Raw genomic sequence first — 21,693 nt, 5'->3', positions numbered from 1 at the left:
TTTTCTGTTGGGGCATGCACTGAGAGTTGCTCGTATTTTTCTTTATAGTATTCTAAGGTTCCCCTTCCAGACCCATGAGACCATGGTTAATTTGAACCTCTAGCCCATAGGAATTACATGATTAATTGCTTTGATAATTTTTAAAGCTCGAGTGCAGCTTCAGAGTTCAGTGCCTTAAAAATTCTCTGCCAAAACAAATGGTGAGGTGCAGCTGTAGATAAGAGTACATTATTAATGTTAAATTTGAGGACTAATGTGCAGCTGTCTAATACAAAATATGTGTAATTGCGACTTCACATTGTAGACAGTTTTTCTACAGGTGTGTTGTTCTTAGATGAGTAGTCTTCCAGGTGCCAGCACAGGGCCTTTACAGGTTCCTTTAGGGGCTTAAATAGTGAATCTCTTAGTTCAGAGATTTATTTTCAGGTGTAGTTAAGACTTCATTGCCAGTTGTAAGCCCTTTACTTGAAGATCACAGTATATCACTTACAGTGGCCTGACAGCATGTCCTTAAACCAACAGTTTGGATAAAGATACAGATTATTTGGGATGATGCTACTTGGTTTAGTTCCAAGATCTTTTCCTGCTGTGCTGGGTGGGATCAAAGGACATCAAAACCTGTGTTGACCGTTCTTTTCTTTTTGTGTTTTGCTTGTAAAGAACTGATGTCGGTCACTTCAATTTTATGCTAAAATTGAATGTGTTAGTGTGTTTATATTCTTAGTGTTTCATTAGTTTTCAAGAGGATTACTGTAGTCCTGTCAAAATAGGTAGTTTTCTCACAGGAATTGGATAAATTATTGGATAAATAAGAAAAATTGTAGGTCTCAATAGTAGGAAATATTTATGAGACTGCTTAACGACAAGCTAGTTTCTGTTTTTTTAACAAGTTTGGCATATAGCAGTCTCCTACCCATCCTTCACGCAAAGATTGGTTTGGAATAAATTTTTTCTTACTTTTTTGTTGTTTGTTTCCTCTGCAGCACTAAAGCTGGGCCCGGAAGCGTTCAAATTTGATGGTGGCGTGGAGGCGGTGGCAGTACGGCAAAATGAGAAGTATTACATCCTAAGGCCAGAGGTGATTGAGACCTACTGGTATATGTGGAGATTCACCCACGATCCCAAGTACAGGCAGTGGGGCTGGGAGGCAACACAGGTAACTATTAATTGTCGTCAGTAACTTAATTCCGTGCATTTTCCCTTTGGAGGCACTTCAGTCTCATGGTTCTGAAACACTTCAATTGTAATTGATTTTCAACAGGTTCCTGAAAACTGGGGTACATATGAGGGTGCACATAGTTGTTGCTGTTTGACATCTGCTGAGTCAGGTGCTCAGCTGAGAGGTACATTCAGCACAGCTCGTGAGTTTTAGACATGGAAATAGAACCCGCTAGTCATGACTCCTACTGTTATCAGTAGTCCACAGCCCCTGAGAGTTCCTCCACTTCCCTGCTATCACTCCAGCAGTCCTTGGAAACAGCTCAAAACCAGTTTCAGAGATGAGAATAAGCATTAAAGATAACAAGACAGTAATGAAATATTTTGACTACAGCCAAAGGAGATGAGGGAGGAGCAAAGGAAGAGACAAACCAGGAGTCTGGATAAGTTTATTCTGTGGCTGAAACTCAGTTTTGGCCCAGAAGCAAGAGACCAGGAAAAAGTAGGAAGAGATCTTCTGAGATGCCTGTATTTATTGGGTGGAAGATAGTTAAGACAGGTTCAGAATATTTAGCCGAGCTCATTCCTATCCATTTCTCAGCACAGCTGCAACCACATAGAAGAGACCAAGTATTTTAAGGCTGCAACTCAGTGCAGTTTTGCCTTTTAGTCTGTTTTGTTCCAAACAGAATTACATTGTTCTGGAGACAGGTTCCACATTTGTAGCATTTGTATTCCAGAATGCATTGCCGCTGTCTCCGAAACATTGAACATTGAGTCTCATCATCCCCCTCCCCAAACTATGCATGTTTCTAATATGACAAAGTTCATAACCTACTTCTTGCCTGTGTAGATACTACAAATGCTTGCTGATCTAACACCAGCTCCTTTCAGAAGCTATGGCTGGATGATTCAAACTGAGGTCAGGTCCTTTGTAATAGGTTAAAGAATTTACAAATATAAAGATTTTCAGGCCAGGATCGGTCTCTTAAGCACACTGCAAAGCATATCTTTTAATTGCATTTTGTTCAGTTTTTTCATTTGCTTTCATTATCTTGGTCCTCATTAATGCTTTCATAACAAACCCTCCCTTCCTCCTCCCCTGCCTCCAATTTTCTCTGTGTGTGGGGTAGGATTTTATTTTATCCTTCTGTCAACCTCCGTCGAAGCTGTAAATCAAGCAGCCCATGTGCTTAATTGCCTCTGTCCTTACAGACTTCTTCTGCTTGTTTCCTTGATAAAGGATTTCTTTATTGAACATAGCCATAAAATATTTTTGACTTCTTCATAAATGGTTTTGCAAACCCCTCCTTCCCACAATTAGGAATTTTCTTACCCCACCATCATACTGACACAGAAGCTTGAAGCTTTTTGTTCCTCAGGGTTTTCTGTTCATTGCATGTAGATAATAAGTTCTTGTGTTTATTCCTCACACCTACTCACTACTTTTCCTTCTTTCCTGTCACACACAGCTCTGGCTGTGTTTATTCTGTCACTTATAAATAGAGAAGAATCTGGTGTGACACGCAGAGCAGTTGGCTTACTGCTATTGTACGACACTGTCTGAATTTGTCTTCCTTTTGCCTTCCAACCTCTGAAACATACTTGGATTTATTACCTCTATTTTTTGGCAAAACTTAGGCACTTTAATGCAAAAGCTATGCTTTTTCCAAGGCATGTTTTGTTACATCTCTCCAAATCCAGTATCTGTGGAGGAACAAACAGGAAGTTCAATCTTACATTCCCTCAGTGATCATAAATCCCTGTGACAGGGTCTCTATCTCTTTCCTAACGAAAAAAAGGCTAATTCTCCCTAATACTATACTTAGCACAAGAGACAACATTCATCTCAATTGTATTGGGCCAGTCAAATTGGATGATGGTGTGCTGGAGGGCTGGCTGAAGTATTACAGAAATATGCATGCAGGATACTCAGGGTAAATACAGAAAATGACTAAAATCCTTTTTAGGCTAATTATTTGAAAGTAGTAAGAGCCACCACTTCACAATAGGCATGTAAGGCCAATTACTAATCTGAGCTGTGTGAATGAAGGGTTCAACTCTTTGCTGTGGACTTGTGTATCTCACTAAGCAGGATTGCACCACAGAGGCTGCTCAGTTCGTCAGAGCTTCTACTAACAGTGAAAATAGTAGACAAGACCTGAAGCTCGGGCTAACTTCAGGCAAATTGAGGATTGATAGTAAGATGGAGTGGACAGACCTGTAGCTCTCTGCCCTCATGAGACCTCACCTGCATCCAGATCTTGGGTCCTCAGCACAAGAAGGACATGGACCTGTTAGAGCAGTTCCAGGCAGGGACACAAATGTGATCCAAGGGTGGGAGCACGTCTCCTACAAAGACAGGCTGAGAGAGCTGAGATTGTTCAGCCTGGGGAAGGGAAGCCCACAGGGAGAGCTCACTGCAGCCTTCTAGTACCTAAAGGCGGCTTATTAAAAGAAGTGAGATGGTGTTTTTATATGGGCATATAGTGACAGGTCAAGAGGCAATGGTTTTAAACTGAAAAGGACAGATTTATATTAGATGTTAGGAAGAAGTTCTTTACTGAGAGGCTGGTGAAGCACTGGAAAAGGTTGCCTGGAGAAGCTGTGGATGTAAGTGTTCAAGGCCAGGTTGGATGGAGCCCTGAGCAACCTAGTCTAGTGAGTGGCATCCCTGCCCATGGCAGTGAGGTTGGAACTAGATGATCTTTGAGGTCCTTTCCAACCCAAACCATTCTGTGATTCTACTTAGTGAATTACAGTAGACAGAAAAGAGCCAGACATAGGCTGGAGGTAAAAGAAATATGGTTTCACAGTTTCATGGGTTAGAAGCTGTGAGTATGACAGCTGGTGAAGAAACTGGCACAGTTTTTATGGGTATGTTGTTGGCACAGTCAAGAAAAGTCACATATGCCACAAAAAACACCCTCAAAGAAACTGAAGGAGCTGGGGTCCAATCTAGAGGCACATCAAATTTTATTTCCAAGGAACTTAGGTTCACGTTGACCTCCCTGTATGTTACAGGCACTGAAATTTCACTTTGTGTCACTTTTGAGTAGCGACACGTGTATTTGACAGGAGCGCACTGTTGAATATTTTCCTGTTCTATTTGGTACTTGAATAAAGGAAACTAGAAAATCCACTACTTCTTGTAGTTTGTTCCATTATTTATTTACTCTTGCTGTTAAAAAAAACATGTTTTATTTCCCGTTTGAATTTGCCTAGTTTCAGCTCTCAATCACTGGATTTTCCTATGACTTCCTATGCCATTTTAAAATGTCTTTTCTCCCATGTTTTCTTTCCAAAGGATTTTCATAGATTGTCATAAGCTTGCTACTGACTCTACTGAAGATACTAAACAAATTGTATTGTCTCTCACTGTAAAACATTTTGTCCAAATACCTGAACCTACATTAGTTCATCATCCTTCCATAAAAATGAATTCTAGAATAGCATACTCCAGTTTTGAGTTCAGCAAAAAAAAAAATTCAGCCTGTGCAAAAACAAAACTGTGTCCCTGCTACTGTCTCCCTGTTTACTGTCCCTGTGCGTGCATCTGCCACAATGTCAGGAACTCAGACTGAATTCTTACATGGCCATGGAAGTCTTTGAAGTTTCTCTGTGTTCCAGAGGTTGTCTCTACCTTCCAGGCTAGCCTGGATCTGCAGTTACACAGTCTTGATGACTAGATTTAGAAGTATGTGCCTGGTTTTATGAAACTCATTTTGTCTGGCACCCAGTTACCAGCAGATTACACTGTCTGCTGTTATTTACGTATGTCATTTTAGCCAGCAGCAGTGTTGCAGTGATTGATAAAACTTCAGACTGCTCCTTGTGGATCTCTGTGAGAAGCAGCTCTATTTTGTGATGATTTTGCATTGCCAGTTCCTTCTTAGAGCACTGTCAGTCAGTTTTAAATTGAATTATATTGATATAGTATAGTGCTGCCTTGTCTTCCCATAACATGTTAAAGTACCCTGTCAATTGCCTTAGAAGCTTTTAAGCTTATATTACAGCTCTGCAGTTATCTTTATTTGTCAAATTTGTAGCTCTCAAGGAATTAAATCAAGCTTGTGACCAAGATAGATGCTGATTGGTGTAAATTATCCTCTAATTCTTCTATATTTTTCCATGTGTTTCTGTAATTGATTGGAACTAACATCAGGTATGCCATCCTAAAATTATTCAGTTTGCCAGTGCCTCATAATGGTAGCATTACCTTAATACCCTTCCAGTCATCTTGGAGCTTCCCTGTATTCTGGGGTGCAATAAATTTAGCGTTGTTTTTATCGGGGAGACTGGTCTTCAACTTTGGATTGAAAGTGTATCCAGGTGGCAAATCCAATGCCACTACACCAAATACTCTGAGGTCTGTGTGAAGACAACACTGAAATTTTCAAGTAGCATTTAAGCAGCTTGTCTATGGCACCAGGCTTTTCAGCCAGTGTCCTGAAGTTCTGTACACCTCTGAATCAAGGTCAATTATTTGTATTTTAAAATTTTCTGTTTGGATGAATAGCTCTATAGCAATCTTTCAGAGGCTTTTTTTCCTGTACAGTTCATTACTACCTGTACTGTGTAGAACTCTGATCAGCTAGGGTAAATCCTTTGCCTATTCTGAGCATGAGTCTGCCTTCCCAAGGAAAAATTTCTGAAGATACAAGGTTACTTGGTAATTGTAAGGAAAAAAAAGTTAATATAGATCATACATTTTCTTTCTCCAAGCTTGCAGGCCTGCTGGCTTCACCAGTGTTGCACTTAGTTACCCAAGCATGAGACCTTTGCAGCACAGAGCAGGATCTCAGTGCTGTCCATTAACTACAGTTTCCAAAATAAGCAAGTTTTGTCTCTTACACTGACTTGGGGATTTAATTCTTCTGGAGGAAGGAGATGGTGTCCTAACAGTGGTACCATTTATTCCTTGTTTTCATTTTGCCACAGTCACTAGAAGGTTTCTCCTGTCCAAGCTGTGGCACACAGCATCAGGGTTGCTGACTGGTTCACCAGAGAAACACCTGCATGGTCAGGCTCTGCATGCTGGAAATTCTGGCAGGAGTTGTAACCACTGGGGCTTCCTCCTCCATCTTGCCATGCTTTAGAGCAGACACAAGGTCATGTTCTGCTGTATTATAAAAGGGGATAGTGGCAAGAGGAGGCACTTTATTTTCTGCCTATAAAGCAAAAGTGCTTTGGCTCTTGTTTATTTATGTAACACCTCCCTAGTGGCTGTAGGGGAGGAACATGCAAATGTGTTACTTCTTCAGAAGCTGGCTAAGCAATTAATTTTTTTCTTTCCTTTTTGTTGTTGTTGGTTGGTTGGTCTGGTTTGATTTTGTGTGAGGAGGGTGGTGTTGTAGTTGTTTGTTTTGTTGATGTTATTTGGCTGCTATGTAGTAGGTGCATTACTTTTGATGTGCAAGAGCATGCAAAGAGATTGTCATGCATTTGGTGCTGTTGGGTTAGATGTGTCACATACACCTTTCTCTTCACAGTAGGGGAAATCTGGTCAACCCAGATCTCAGCATGTGAATAGTCTCAGTGTAGCCCTAGCTTGCACAAGCAACCAAATCTGAAAAGAATTCATCCAGACACTTTCTTCTTTTAGACTCAAGTCCCAACAAAAAATGGAGTGTTGCCATCCAAACTTGGAGGAAGCAGTGCTTGAGATGAGGAATTACAGCAAGAATTAGATTTTGCCAAGAAAGACTGTACCTTTCTTGGCATAAGCTCAGGCTCTAGAGCCACAGCCATTCCAATAAAATCCTTTTGTCAGTCTCTCCAGTTGCTTTTCTAAAAACCTTGCTTTTCAGAAATTTGAAAGAACTTTGTACAGTCTGGATTATTCTTCGGTTCATGAACAGTCTCGCATTTCCACAGGGCAAGAGTGTATTCTAGGAGGAGGTCAGCTGTAGTACTACTGCTCTGTGACTTACTTTCCTGAGTATCTTGCTCAACTTTCTGCTTTTCCTCCCGATTTCAGTGACAGCATCTGCTGACATTATTTGTGCATTTGTCCAGTGGAAAATTCTTCTTTGTCTCCCAGTATTTCTAATATGCAAAGGCGATAGTGAGGTCCTTGAAGAGTTAGTTTTGATTGAATCTGTTTTCTGTGCATTAAAAGGGCATCGTTCAAAACTTATTTGCTCCCCTGCCTTGACTCCCCTCAGCTTCTGTTGAGTATAACTAGCAAAAATCAAAATTAACAAAAATCTGGGCCTAAAGCACCATGTGGAGAGGAGCTTCACACAGGCTATCAGGCTGAACCATAGATTACTGAACTACAGGTAGCTACGTTCAGTCATTGGTAATGACAGGCATCTTGAGACAAACATTTTCCTTCATCCCTGCTTCTTTTCTGTCCCTGCATGAATCTATTAAAAGAGTTGGTGTCTGCTGAGGAAGCACAGTCAAAGCAGCAGGGAAGCACAAATAACCTGTGAATCATTTCAGAGTCGTTTCTTCGGAGCCAGTTTTAATGGCTGATATCCTTGTGTGCTGTAAGGTCGTGTGTGCGAGTGGAATAATAAAAGTGTAGGCGAGAGGTGCTCCGAGCTGCTAATGCTTTCTTTCCAGTCTCCTCCTCTTCCATTGTGCTTTTCACAGTACTGTGTTGGAGCTGGGGGGCAGGGGGAATCCATTGGCCCCTTCCTTCTTGGAAGATGTATGGATTTAAACTCCATCCTTTGAAGATAAAGAGCTCTGCTGCAGTCCAGCACACAAGCTGACTTGAGTTTCAACTGTATAAAGGGGAAACAGAGAATAGCATATGTAGGAGAGGGAGATGAGGGGAGAAAGCAGCAGATAGAAGAGTTTATAGGATGAAATCAACAGTCCACAAAGATGAGTACAGTATTTTGTTTCTACTTCCAGTAAGTCTCCGTGACTAGCTACTAGTCAAAGAATTCCTGTAACTTTTCAGACTCTTCCAGCTCCAAAATCTAGGGATGTTTGTTACTTCCTGTGCACGTCATAGCCCATATTGCATTGATTTGAGTGATGGATGTTCCACTCGGTGTTACTTACGAGGAGCTGTATGAGCTCAGAGAAAAAGTCTATGGAGTCCTTGTCATGTCATCAATATCAGCCAACAGTAAAACCCAGGAAGGAAAGGGTTCTTCCCCAGAATACTTTCTTAGCATGTAGCAGTTTGCCATATGTGGTGTTATTAATAACCCTGGAAGAATGCTACTTCTGTACGTGTCCAGTCTGGTTTTTATTCTTTTCAGCATAAACTGTTAATGTCCATAGCATCCTCCAACAAAGAGATTCACGGCAGAATAATGCAGTGTGAAAAGAACCACCTTCTTTGTTGATCAAGCCTGATGCTTTACAGTTTCCAAATTTTGTTCTACAATTAAATTCTGTGTGTCTTTTCCCTTCCTTTTTGCAGGCAATTGAGAAGTATTGCCGAGTTAGTGGTGGCTTTTCTGGTGTCAAGGATGTCTATTCCTCATCTCCTACATATGACGATGTACAGCAGAGCTTTTTCCTTGCTGAAACTTTGAAGTAAGTCCTTTTCATTCCTGCATCTTTCTGTGAAAGCTCTCATCTAAATTCTAGAAGAATATAGTGGCTCCACAGGTAGCTGATGGAAGCAAAGAGTGATTTTGAGTATTAGGAGCACAAAATGGAACAGGGAGAAAGCAGGTCCTGAAAATGGCAGTTCTTGTGCCTAATTCAGGCATCACAGCGTGTTTCACTGGGAAGAAGGGGCTCTGAGTTCATCATGTGTAAGGGGATAGTGTGGCTATTCTGTCCTTCTGCTGGCTCCTTACCAAATTCCTCTACGCAATCACAATACTTTGTTGCCTCGCGTTACCATTATAAAAAGAAAGTCAGCCACTGCTACCTCCTCTGTTGTCTTCTTTAATTTTATTTCACTTACTTCTTCAAGTTCATTTTCTGGAGACTAAAAGCAATGGTCCCAAAGAGAGAGGCAGCAGTTTCAAACAGGTCAGGTCAGAGAAACAGTACCTCTCCAGGACCCGATGTTATTTGATTGATCTGCCTATAAAAGCCAAATGGGAGAATGAAATCTGCTCCTAAGGGATTTCTGTGGTGACAAGGCTGACTTTTGATGTATCACCAGAATCCTGTCTGCATCTTAAATAATCACAAGGAGATCTGAAAATTCACTGATGCATCATTCAGTAACTGGATATACTACAGTGCAAGGATTGCAGAAGGTGGCAGTTCTAGGAGAGAACTCAGAAATTTTTACTGACGTTTGGGTTGGGGCATTTCCTGCTTGTGGGACAAAACAAAGGTATACTGAAGAGCTGGATATTAGATGTTTCAACATTGATGCAATTGGCATAGCCAAACCGGAAACTGGTTTCACGTTGGGATAAAGCAAAGAACATAAGGTCAAGCAAGATAGCCCAAATGAAAATAAAGGCAGAAGGGTTGGGTGTGATGTCATGAGGAAAATGCAGATGTTCCTCAGAAGAGGGGCATGAAATGTGTTTTATGGAATACTTGCTGTAATCTTTTCTGCTATTGATGATTACTTCTGCATCTTTGTTCCTCTCAAATTCAAATTTCGTAACTGTCCCAAATACGCTTTTTTGCTGCTTGGATACTTCAATTCATTGAAGATACACCGCAGATTATGACAGTTTTGGGCAGTACCTGGCATGAAGGTACCTGTTGAGTGGAAAGGAGCAAGATGGAGAAATAGGTTGCTTAAGTTATTCAAAGGGAAAGCATGAATCAAATGAGGAAGGTGAGTTTGAGTAAGATGAAATATTGCTGCTGTGGTGAGAAAGAGCTCAGAGAGCTCCAGCAGGAGAGAGCAAGGCAGAAGTATTGAGGAAAGGAAGGGCCTGGTGCTTCAAAGACAAATGAAGAGGGTGGAGAAAGAGACGAGATAGGTGTGACAAAACTGAATCATCTCTGGAAAAATTTTTATCTGTAAACAGTTAATTGATGAGGAAGGAAAGAAAAAATAGAGCCCCACTGACTGGATTGTGGATAGAGCTGGCAAATAAAGGCAGCAGGAGAATTGATCAGGCAGTGACACATGGCTGCAAGCAGCAGACACTGCCAGTGTCTGATGGAGAGAGAACGAAGGAACAGCAGAACAAGTGTGCACATTCTGGACGTGTCAGAGTCCACTAACGGGAATGACACCCTTTCTTTGTCGGTTGCAGCAAGAGCTGTCTTTTTCTGGATGGCAGGAAAGCAAGCAGGAGCTGAGAGATCCTGTACGCCCACGCTGTTGCACTTGCACTCACACAGTCAGGTTTTCTGTAACAAGGGAAATGTCTTGAGTTTTAGCAGTTGGGTTAGGCAACTTTGACAGATCCCTACTACCAGTATGTCCTACAGAGTACAGCACAACCACATTCAAAAATGTGCATTAAGAAAAAAGGAACATCAAATACTTTTTTTCCTGCATATGTCCAGTAACCCTTATTTTGTTACATCCTTGATGTCCTCTGCATTGTATTGTAAAGTACAACTTCTGTAAAACCCCTCTCCACAATCTATTGTCTCATCTCCTCTCACCAGAAGCTGACCCAGCTTCCAGAACAGTGATGACAAATCAGATATCTGCCACAGTTTACTAGCTTCTCTTGTGCTGTTATGAAATCTTTGGTTCGGATTAGAGGTTTACTCCATTAAGAAAAGTTTTTTGACAACTTCTTCTCTGCTCTCCTGTCCCCCAAATACTTGTGGTTGGTGTCTTGATGTTTATTTTACACTGCAAGTCTTTGACAGGAGACTTGAAAAACAAGTTTCCTGGAAAGATTAAAATGCTGTCTTTATAACAACTTTTCATTGAAGGGCTTGATCATAATAACAATGACTTTAGATCATCGTAATAGGGAAGGTTGTGTGTGTGCTGTACAAAGATTGAAAGCAAGTAATTTGTATATAGCTGTAGCTGCTGAACTGTGGGGCCTGAAGCTGCTCTGTTGCCCCTGCCTGCCTGTGCTCTGCTTTAATACCCGTGTTTTTCATCTCTGTCTTGGTATCCAGGTATTTGTATCTGCTTTTCTCCAATGATGATCTTCTACCATTAGACAACTGGGTTTTTAACACAGAAGCTCATCCTCTGCCTGTTTTACATTTAGCCAACACCACACTGTCAGGAAATCCTGCATATCGATAAAAACAGCTCTATGAAGAGGAAAAGAGACTGTTTTCAGCTCTGTTTTGTTTACATGGACCACTTGAGACTTTAAGCAGGAGAGGAGACAGACAGACACTTGGTAAACCTAGACCCCCGAGTCAAGCAAGTATTGGCATGGGAAACGAAGCTCTTCAACATATAAATAAGTTAAAAGTTCTGTTTTATACATGACCAAAACACGTGAGTGTGATTTTTGCAGGACAGAGACTTCACGCGCTTTGAACCCTGGCAAGACATGGAATCTACAGATAATATCAGTGCAGCAGCACAAGGAAGAAGAAGCTTTCCTATCCAGGGAGAGGAACTTGCTGCTTGCTGTTGCAAGGAGCAACACACAGTCACCTCTTCAGATTGGGTGGGTTCCAAATACCTAGGTTTTCTTTTTCTTTTTTTTTTTTTTTATGATGGCATGAACAAAGCAACAACAAAAAGCAACACCACTGCACCAGCAGCATCAGGGTTTGAATTTCTTTCTGTACCTGTCCAAATTTTCTAAGGACTGTCTGTTTATCCAGACTGGCAGCCATTCTCAGAGCCTCTAAGCTGTTAGAGTGCAAAAAGTATTGCCTCCTCATTTTCCCTTTTCAAAATAATGTTTCTATCCAAAAAGAAAAATCAATTAGTAAGCATTTGGTTTGTAGTTCACTGTCAGCAGGGTGGGCTTAGTTCATTTGGCAAGCTCAGCCAGAGTCTGGAGTATATCATAGCAGTAGGAAGGAGCCTAAGTTTCTCTTCCTCCCAAATTATGTCACATGAAAAAAACCATTCTCTTCTTAGTCCTGGTTCTTTTATCTAAATAAACAGAGATGACAACATGAGCATAACAGTCTCATGATTTATATAGGAGGATACTGGATATGGAACTAAAAGAAGCTCCCCTTAAGCTAAGCAGCAAGAGTTTGCTGCTTTGTATTTTTCTACACAAGCTGGATTTTTCCTAAAAGTTTCATTCTTTGGACTATTCACAAAACCTTCTTTACACTTATATATGTGTGTGTGTATATATATATATATATATATATATGTGTCTGACAGAAGCCTAAAACTGCCTTTGATTTACTTTACAAAACTTGCTTTTCTTCTGGGTGCCCCAGTACAAATCCAACACGCTCTTTGGAAACAGCGTAACATCTCTTACATGTGACTGGGAAAAGAAACTGAAGAGTCTCTTCTTTCATTAATTTATGATGCTGCTACCTGCATGGGTTTTTTTTCAAGTACTTCATGGCTGGCTGGACAGTATTACTTAAATGGGGTCTTTTTCAGTCATTTATTTGCTAAAAAAAGTTGAATCTTTCCAGATTTTTCGTCTTTTCTGTTTTGTCTTCCTCAGTCTCTTTTTACTGTTGTTCAGAACCCTTACAGCTCAAATTATTCTTTTTATTCTCCTATATAGCTCTCAAATCTTTTTGCCATGGTGATTGGCCCCTTTGCTGAAAAACAGCCTTTAGGTGCTGGTTTCCCTCCTAATTAGTGCACAGGCTGAGTCCTTAAAAAATCTTGATGATGGTTTTGTACTGAAGCAAGTGGAAGAACTCTTCAGTGGACTACAGCAAAGGGAGTGAGTGCTATTTTTCCCCTCAAAAATGTTTTTATATGAAGTTTTATACAAAAAAATTTTTTCCATATCATAATACATCTGACCGTAGAGTTTCCCCCCAAAATTATTCTTCATTTGTCTGTGACACTAACTTAGACATAGAAATCATCATATGATCTAAGTAAAAATGCTATCAGATGCTTTTTTCCAGACAGTTACTTTAGTTTAAGAGAAGTTAAAGATGGAGCTTGGAAAAAGTTCCAGTCTCAATGTTTGTATCTTAATCCCAGTTACTTTGTTACTGTAATTTGCAGCAGTATCTTAAGAATAATTTGAGAATTTACAAAGGAATTGATATAGTAAATAGTACTGATTTCAGTAATTGTTTATTTAAAATTAGAAGTAGCTTAATAAATGGCTTCTTATTACTGGCCCCACATAAATTTATTTTTCTAATTGTTATTCAGTGACTTACTGAAGAACTAGTAATTTTTCATTTTCCCAAGTTCAGTTATGTTGTGTTTTCAAATTGTTTTTCTGATCCTGTGAGAACTCTTACTAGTTTAAAACTGCACTTGATTGCCTTGTTCTCCTAAATCTCTCTGGGTGTAAAGGAGAAAGAGGAAAAGCTAACTCTTCTGTTAAAAAAAAAAAAAAGAGTTAAAAATAATAGAAGCATTTCCACCCCATACACCCATCCCTGTACACCTCCTGATAAATGCAGGTGTAGAATGGCTGCCAGTCTGTTCAGAGGAAGGTCAAGGACAGAATTCTGGAGTCCCAGAAGCAGCAAACTTCTTATCATTGCTGCTCCTCCTCCATCCCCTTCTTGTGAATTAAAGAGGAACCCTTCAAATTTAACTTCTCCATGAATCCCAGTGGGTTAACTTACTGCCATAAGAATGCCTGAATTGAGGACTAAGCCATTTCATGTTATGGGATGGTGTTTTTCTCAAAGCAGATTTACAGTACTTCTATTTCTTTGTGTAGATAGCAGCAGGTACCAAATAAAGGAGTCTCGTGTCTCGTTTTCCGGTTTCCCCAACAACAGTCAGTTCATACTCCATCACTCTTTAAAATACCAACTATCCTTTTCCTCCAGAAGCTAATGATGTGCAGAGTCTATCAAAAATAATGCATTTTAAGGACTAATTGCTGTGTCTTTCATAAATTTCATCCTGAGATTTCCTAGATCAAGCAGAGTTTGGAGGTAATGGGTTCTGGGTGAGGTATGTGCTTAATTACCAAGCACGACAGATGCTGAAACTTCTGACTGAAGTGATGTGCCCTCGTTCTGAGTCCTTCACAGAAAAGTAGGTTCTGATCTACAAAATGGCAGTATGTGCAACCCAAAGTTCAGACTGTTTTCCCTCTGGGTACATGAGGTACAGTGAATATTGCCATTTTCATTCTGTTGCTGCTGTCTTACTTTCTTGAAGATAAGAGTGTAAATTTAAGCACAAAAAAGACTTTTTAGTCCTAGCTGTTTCTGAGTCTTGCACTGTACTCTCTAACAAAACAATCCTCATTTTGTTTAGGTAGCTGTCCCATTTTACAATTTCTACAATACCCTCTCCCCTTACAGAATAAAATAAAAAACAAAATCATGTACATTTTTGGCACACTGGATTTGGGCAAGAGCCTGGAAATCCCAGAATTGTCTGTTTCCTGTTTGCATGCAGTCAAAACAAGGATGTATGGTTCTTTTCTTATTCCAAGCCTCAAACTTGCCTGTTGGTCAGGATCTGCCAACAGTAAATTTTTTTTTAACAGTTAGAGCTTGACTTTTCAAAGAGGCCAGATTTCTGCAGCTTCCATTAACAACCCCGGAGCTGTGTGTGTCCTGCAGTCAAGAAGTCAACTTCTTAGCTTTGTCCTCTAAATAAAAACAAAACCCTTGAATGATACTCTGAGTGTTAATTTTGCTGCACAATATAGCCCTTAAAAGGGAATGTTCAAGAAAAGTATAGAAAATAGCAAGTGCCCTGGAGCAGAAGGAAAAGCAAGTAGTTCCATGTGCCAGTCACACCTTTGCTGTTCCTTCATCTGCCTGCTCCAAATTTGTGGATCACTGTGTTCTAGCTCCCAAGCACTGACATATTCCCACCCAGTATTTTACAAGATTTGAATGTTGCCTGCGTTCTGATAAGTGACAGTAATTACACATTCCCTGTAATACCATCCTTTAAGGTTAGAGGTGCACCCCCTAAGCAAAGCCCATTGGGCTGTTGTTTATGATCTCCTCTTCTGTCCATGGGAAAATGCCATTCCAAACCTTCAAAACGTGACTCTCCTCAGTGTGAATGGAGAAGAGGTTGACAGGATGAACACTGAAAGAATCAACAGTGTGATGGTACCCACAGAAGATGGTGAGGCAGTCTACGTTTTAAGGGCTCTAGGAGCAGGCTTTTAGAAAATTGAGCCTGATATTTACACTATTAAGCCTAGTCTGTGTTTATAAGGGGACAAATAAGAAACAGGCTTCTTGATACCAGAGAAAAATGAAAGCAAGCTCTTGATCCATACTGTAGTTGGGAGATCCTTTCACCCTGAGTAAGACATCCCTCTTGAATTCCTTGAATTTTGAGAAACAGTCTTCTGACTCAAGAGTTGGAGTTGCCATACAAAGAGGAAACCCAGGCTCTTTTGCAAGTTGGGTGCGTCCAACTGTAGCAGAGATGATAAGCACGAGCTGCTTCAGCTGTCAGCACCTTCTAACAAACTGCTCTGTAATTGCCCAGGAAAGTTGGGAGCCACCAAAGTTGGAAGAGACAGCCTGACCTGTTACAGTGAATTGTTGCCTTTAATCCTAATCGCTTGGTGGAAGTTGGATTTGCATTCTGCCTTTATTCTTGCTTTGTCTAAAACTGACAGATTATTTTTTCCTCCAAAATAAAAAAAGGGCGAAAGTCTATCTTCTGATGTGGAAACCTTCTGCCTCTGACCTGGAATCCTGCATATGTACTTTTTACAGATTAAAAAATAATATTGTATATAAAAAAGATTGAATAAAGAATGTCTTTAAGTGAAAAGGGTATGGTTTTTGTCCTTTGCCTCCAATGGCAGCATCCTGCAGTAACACTGGACTGTGAAGCTGTCCGTATTCCAAAGGCTTGGTGGTGCTGCAGCTTTTATTTGCACTGCAGTTCTACTAAGGACTTTGTCAATTTAAACATGCATAAAGACCCCCTAATGCAAAATTAACCCCCTGTTCCCCGTACGTGCTTCTAACAGGTCCCTGTAGTGCTCAGATTGTTCTCACAATGCAGCTTCATCCACAACAGTTTCAGACTGTTCCTGTGTGCCATTGTGAAAGCCACCAAACCTCACAAAAGTTTGAAATTTCTCCCCATTTTTCAAATTGTGTGAAAGTGGCTAAAAGGTTTAAAGATCCTTTTAGATGAGTGTAAAGGGACAGGCAGGCAAGCAGTGGTACTAAATAAATTTCTTAAGCCATGAGGTTAAACTCCTAGCTTTTCTTAAGTAGAAACAATTGGGCAATAGAGCCTGTCCATCCATTGCTCTGCTGTCTGTGAAATGGAGAAAGTTTGCAGTTGTTTAAGCATTATTCACAGGGAAATTGGCATGAGGAAATGGCTTCAGCTGAGCTTGTTTTCCCCCTACACCTTGAAATTCCCTGGAACTGCTGCTATAGCTATTACTTTTCACAATACAGCTTGTAAATAACCAGATTTGCTTTGTGATTCATGTTAACTGTAGATAATCCTTTCTGTCTGATGTCACCCACGTTGTTCACACGTGGCACCTTGTTTTCGTGGTGTGCCATGTCCTGTTTCAGTGCTTTATATCCAATGCCCAGCCTTCCCAGGGTGCTTGAGCCTCAGGATGTAATGATCCTAAGAGGAAATTGCTTCCAAAGTGCCGTAACTGAGTGCAACTCATGACCCCTGCTGTACTGCCACGCTATCCACCTTGAGATCCAGTTTTCCATCCGGTTGTTGCTCCCTAGCTTTTTGCATGCAGCTTTTGCATCCGTTGATCTCCCTGTGGTGTCCTCAGCCCCTAAGCCACCTCACTGGAATTCACTTGGTGTTATCAAAGCATGTCCTGTCCTTTGTGGTTGCACTGCATTGTCTCTGCCTCTTCAACAGTGAAGTGCTTCACCCCTCTGCTTCCATCTCGTCTGAGACAGACTTTCTTTCGCATGTTTTCTGCCCAAGGGATATATATATAGGGAATATCCTCTTTTATCTCTCCGTTGGCACTCTGCCTGCATGTCACCCGCCCCCCTCCCTTCCCTTGCAGACTCTGTGATTGTGTGTGCTCCTTCCTGGAGACCATGTGCCTTTCCTAGGCATATTAATTAGCTGTATTTAAAAATCCTGAAATTAATCCTTTAATGGGTTATTTTTAGCCTTTGTCTTGTAGCTCTGGGAGCTGGCTTCTCTCAGTGCAAAGTCATAGGCTTTCTGTGGGCTTTGGAAAGGAAGCATTACTCTATCTGTGCTGCTTCACGTGTGGGATGTGTGAAGGCTGGTGATGGTGTGCTTTTTTTTTTTAAATGTGAAGAGCAGGAGTCTTTTTGACAATATTTCAGGCTGAGCCAACTGCCATGCAAAAAGGTTTGAGAAAGAGCAGTCACTCATGTAGCCAAACTTACTTGCAGGTAAGAATTCAGGGAATAATTTGGGGAGGAGGGAAAAACCACTATGTCCATGTGTACCAACAGTGGCGCTGTTTGCTTTCTTAGATGGTTTCCATTGTACAAGTAGTCACAGGCAACAGGTACGATGTCTGTCTGCAATGGTAAGAAGAATTTGTTTGTAGAAAAAACCAGAAAGAATTGTCAGTACAGAGAATGAAGGATCAGATATTGCTGAGGTCTGGAACAGCAGAAGACAAATTTAAAAAGTCAAAGTGCAAAGTTGTTCCTCCTGGGACGAGGAACAAAACCTTCCACTATAATCTGGGATGTTAGTCTGAAATCAGTAACAGAAAAAATGGAACATACAGTCAGCCACAATACACAGATCACCAATGCAGGCTGAAAAAAGTGAGTGAAAATAAAAGAATGGTTGTGCTGAGTCAAAACTAAGGTCTGTCTGACCTCGTATCTTGACTCAACTCTGATCAAGAGCAAATTCCAACAGAAGAGCAGGAAAGTGAATTTTGATACTTCACAAATGTACCCCGAAGTGATCTGCAGCTTCCTGAGCCATAGGTGGTTATCTTGGTATTTAATAGGCCTTGACATCCATGGAGAGGGGGCTGTTCTTTGGAATGAGTCCAGTCACTTATCGAGTCAATAGCGGCTGTCAGGGAGCAGAGCAAGCTCTGCCAAGGAGCCTCATGGTGCTGGCAAAGCATTCACGCACTGAGAGGGTGTTTCTGATGAAACAAAAAGCATGTCAGTGCTATGTGGAGATGGGTGAACACATCTGAGATGTGGGGTGGGGTTCTGGTCGGAGCGCTTGTCTCAGTGGAGACAGGAGAATTGAGGCTTACCAGGGAATGGAGTGTTGGCTAGATGTGAGAAGAGTTCAGCCTGGCAAACTGAAAAGCTGACAGAGGGGATAACTGCTGTCCACAACACATCAAGTGGTTGGTCATGCTGGGAGAGAAAAAAGCTGGTTTTCCTGGAGGAGAAACCTGACACAAAAGCCCCCCACAAAATGATACCTGCAATGCCTGAATAATTTCTGACAATGAGGTCCTAGAAGTAGAAGACATGTTTATATCTGCTAAATAAAAGGATGATGTTTTGTGCTTGCCTGCGGTTTCATGTACCTGAATCAAGGATGTAGGAGGTCCTTTCCTGTCATGCATTCCAGAGCTCCTGTGGGATCTCTAAGTCTAGGGTTGAATTTATAAAAGCTCTTTCCTTTCCTCTGTTACCTGCTTCTAGGGCAGGACAAGTGTAAAATGCCATTGAATCAGGAAGTAAAAAGCTTTCATAACTTCATGGATGGGAGTAATTCATTCACATTTGTTATGCTGCTTGAGTAATGAATAGAAATTCACCAAAATACTTCCTTATTAAGTTTTCTAACACAGATATCCAATGACCCTTCACCACTGGATTTGCTGTGGAGAAATCAGAAACAGATTGCAGTGTGTTGGAGCACAGTGTTAACAACATAAGGGCACCAGTCTCTTTTGATCTAAAGATTGTTAATTGAACAAACCCCAAGTAACTAAGAATATGATATTAAAACAGAAGAGCTGTACAGTCTACAAATAAAGTCCTTTGTGCAGTGATTCTTACACAGCAAAATAAGTGAAGATCATCAGTACCCTCAAGAGAATCTCCTAAGATACTCTCTGGTGCATGCATTTAAATTCTTTTTGCCCCCAGTTGTAAATGGCTCGTCTTGTCCTTTGTTTGGGTACACATCCCATTATTGCTTGAGGTGCTTTATGCCTGTGGGCAATTTCTACACTAATTAATGTTCACATCAAGGGATATCCCTGGCAGTTCTCTGGCATTTTTGCAAGTGTTCTCTTTGCTCTGCACTGATACGTGGTCATGCATTTTAGCCAGGCAAGTAATTTCAAAGAATCTATAGATTCTTGCAGTTAGTGTGCTCAAATCTTAGAACCAGTGTAACTTGGGCGACCATTTATGTCAAACCAGTACTACAGTCTGCTAAACCTTATGCCAAGCTCCCATACTGTACTTTTATTTGTATCACAGCAAGGTTAGGTTTTCAGGTTCTCATTAGGTATTTTGCAACTGAAGTGGAAATTTTCCACAGGAAAAGAATCCTCCAAACCTTTCAATACACACCAGCCATCAACTTGTGGAATTAATTGCTTCGCTGTGAAGCAGGCTTTGATGAGTTCAGTGACAACAGTGAAAAATTCACTGCCACATCCAGGTGACATCGTTACATTGATTTTTTATTAGGTTAAATAATACACAAATGCTTCTTTTTCAAGTGTGTCCCTTAGGAAAGCCTTTCAATATAGCGCCTCAAATTTCCTCCAGATCCTGCTCATGCTATTTCTTAATAGAAGTCTGTGGGTAAAGCACCTCCACCCCTTCACAGAACAGTGTAGCCCTGGAGATGTTCCCTCTGAACAGGTTATTTTCAGTGCCAGATCCTTGTTAGCTGCATCAGGAAGATGCTCTGCCCACATCCTTTTTTTACCCCTGCAGTAGAACCTTCTTGCCGGCTCGAGCTGTTGGGAAAGGGCAAGGATGTGCTCTGGTGCTGGTCAGCTCAGAATTGGAAAGTCATTATTTGTTTTCAATAATAGTATCGGACCGACTCCCAGAACGGTGACATTTGAACATTAAGGTTCAAATGTCAGACACTCACAGTGTCTCCCAAATTCCGAACAACCTTTGCCCATCCCTGTGTGTGTAACTCTCCAGGATGTGCGAAGTTCCCTGTTTGAGGAGTCAGCGAGGCTGAGCAGAGTCAGCCAAGCACAGGGGGCACAGCAGTCTGCCCTGAACAGATCAGAAAATCAATACAAAGGATGAAAATGAATTTGTGATGTGGGATGTGAACAGTGACTGTGAGGAGCCTTCTTCCTGGAGGGAAAAAAATCGCCTGATGTGGAGGGTCTGTAACCTCTGTGGGCACCGTGAGATTTTAACTGGCTCCTGTTGAGAAAAGACTGCACTTTAGCTGCTTGACAAGCCTGATTTTTAGAAACTGATGAGGCAGGCTGTAAGAATTATGAGATTGCTTCTAAATAATAAGTTTCAGGGTCTTTTTCTGTGTCTGCAGCTGTGGGGTTTTTTTAAATCTCGAGCCTTCGGGTCACTCATAGTTTAGTATTTCCAAGCCCTGGCCTTTTCTTTCAGAATGGTGAGAACCACTCTTAAAGAAAAAGAAAACTTGGCTTGTCTCCTGATCTGGCAGAAGTTCCAGCATCATGAGATGATCAAGAGTGGACACTGCTGCATTAAGTTCACCCTGAGCATTGCTACAAATGCTTTAGTAAGGGCAACTTGCTTTTTGGAAAACAAAATTTTTTACAACTTAAATGTGAAGCAGACATGGATCTTCATTTTGTAGCCATACCAGGCAATTTATCCTGTTGACTGCTCTGGTTCAAACAGTTGGCAACATCCTGGTTTCAGTGTGATGGCTCACAGTAACCAAGTACAACACTCAAAAACAGGACATCCAAGTCAAATGTTCCTGTGATATAAATGTTCTGAACTTCTCAATTACTTTTGGATCCTTGAACTGGTCTTTACAGGGACAGAATAATTTTTGCACACCAAAGTGAATAATGAATTATGAATAATGAATAATGAAAAATGAATGGGATTCATACACTTGACTCTTATCACCAGTGGTTCTTCCACCACTTGATGCAGGAGTGCTGGAGGGAGGAAAGAAGGGAGAACTCAGGGGATTTTTTTAATCCTGTGCTACTTATCTGCTTGTACAGAGAGACCCAGCAGACTTCCAGTGTATTAACCAATTTGTTCTCAGACAGGAACAAAAAGCTAGACAGTGACACTCTGGTTTTGGAAGCTTCTTCCAGACACTATCTCAGCTGTGCTGTAGTTCTTGTGTTGTCACAGCTAAGCATGGCATCACTCCCACTGGAGCAGTGTTCAGAGGATGAACCTGAGACCTTTTCTTGAAATACATTTATCAAGTCATTCCCTTAAAACAACATTGTGAAATTTTGACTTGTAAGAGGAGTTGTCTTGGGTTGCAAAGCACCCAAGAGTGTTAGCAGGAGAGGAGGTGGGATGAATACCTACTTCTGTGATGTATCAGGGTGGATCATTTGTCTCTGTTTGTCTGGATCCCCCGTACTCAGCAGCAGGCAGCCCACACCAGCAACCTTGCACTGTGTTTTTTGTGATAAAAGTGCACACTTTGTGAAGACAGAAACTCCGCAGTCAGAATATTAAGCTGGGCTT

The 21,693-nt window shown here is 41.1% G+C and overlaps 1 protein-coding gene across 2 annotated transcripts in view; it reads left to right on the top strand.

Moving 5' to 3' along the window:
• The window catches only part of MAN1A2 (mannosidase alpha class 1A member 2), a 136,004-nt gene extending 120,136 nt beyond the window's left edge, over positions 1–15,868 (top strand). The window contains exons 11-13 of one of the 2 annotated variants that reach the window (XM_010396079.3): positions 984–1,156; positions 8,549–8,664; positions 11,143–15,868. In XM_010396079.3, the coding sequence (XP_010394381.2) occupies positions 984–1,156; positions 8,549–8,664; positions 11,143–11,275 (422 nt within the window). In that variant the 3' untranslated portion in view covers positions 11,276–15,868. Of the gene's footprint in view, positions 1–983; positions 1,157–8,548; positions 8,665–9,755; positions 11,109–11,142 lie in introns of those variants that run through there. The other variant, XM_019283823.3, reaches the window with a different exon arrangement.
• The last annotated feature ends 5,825 nt before the right edge of the window (positions 15,869–21,693 follow it).

Source organism: Corvus cornix, chromosome 1 (assembly GCF_000738735.6).
Source record: "Corvus cornix cornix isolate S_Up_H32 chromosome 1, ASM73873v5, whole genome shotgun sequence".
In the NCBI taxonomy this organism is placed as follows: domain Eukaryota; kingdom Metazoa; phylum Chordata; class Aves; order Passeriformes; family Corvidae; genus Corvus; species Corvus cornix.
This window is presented reverse-complemented; position numbering and strand designations above follow the sequence as displayed.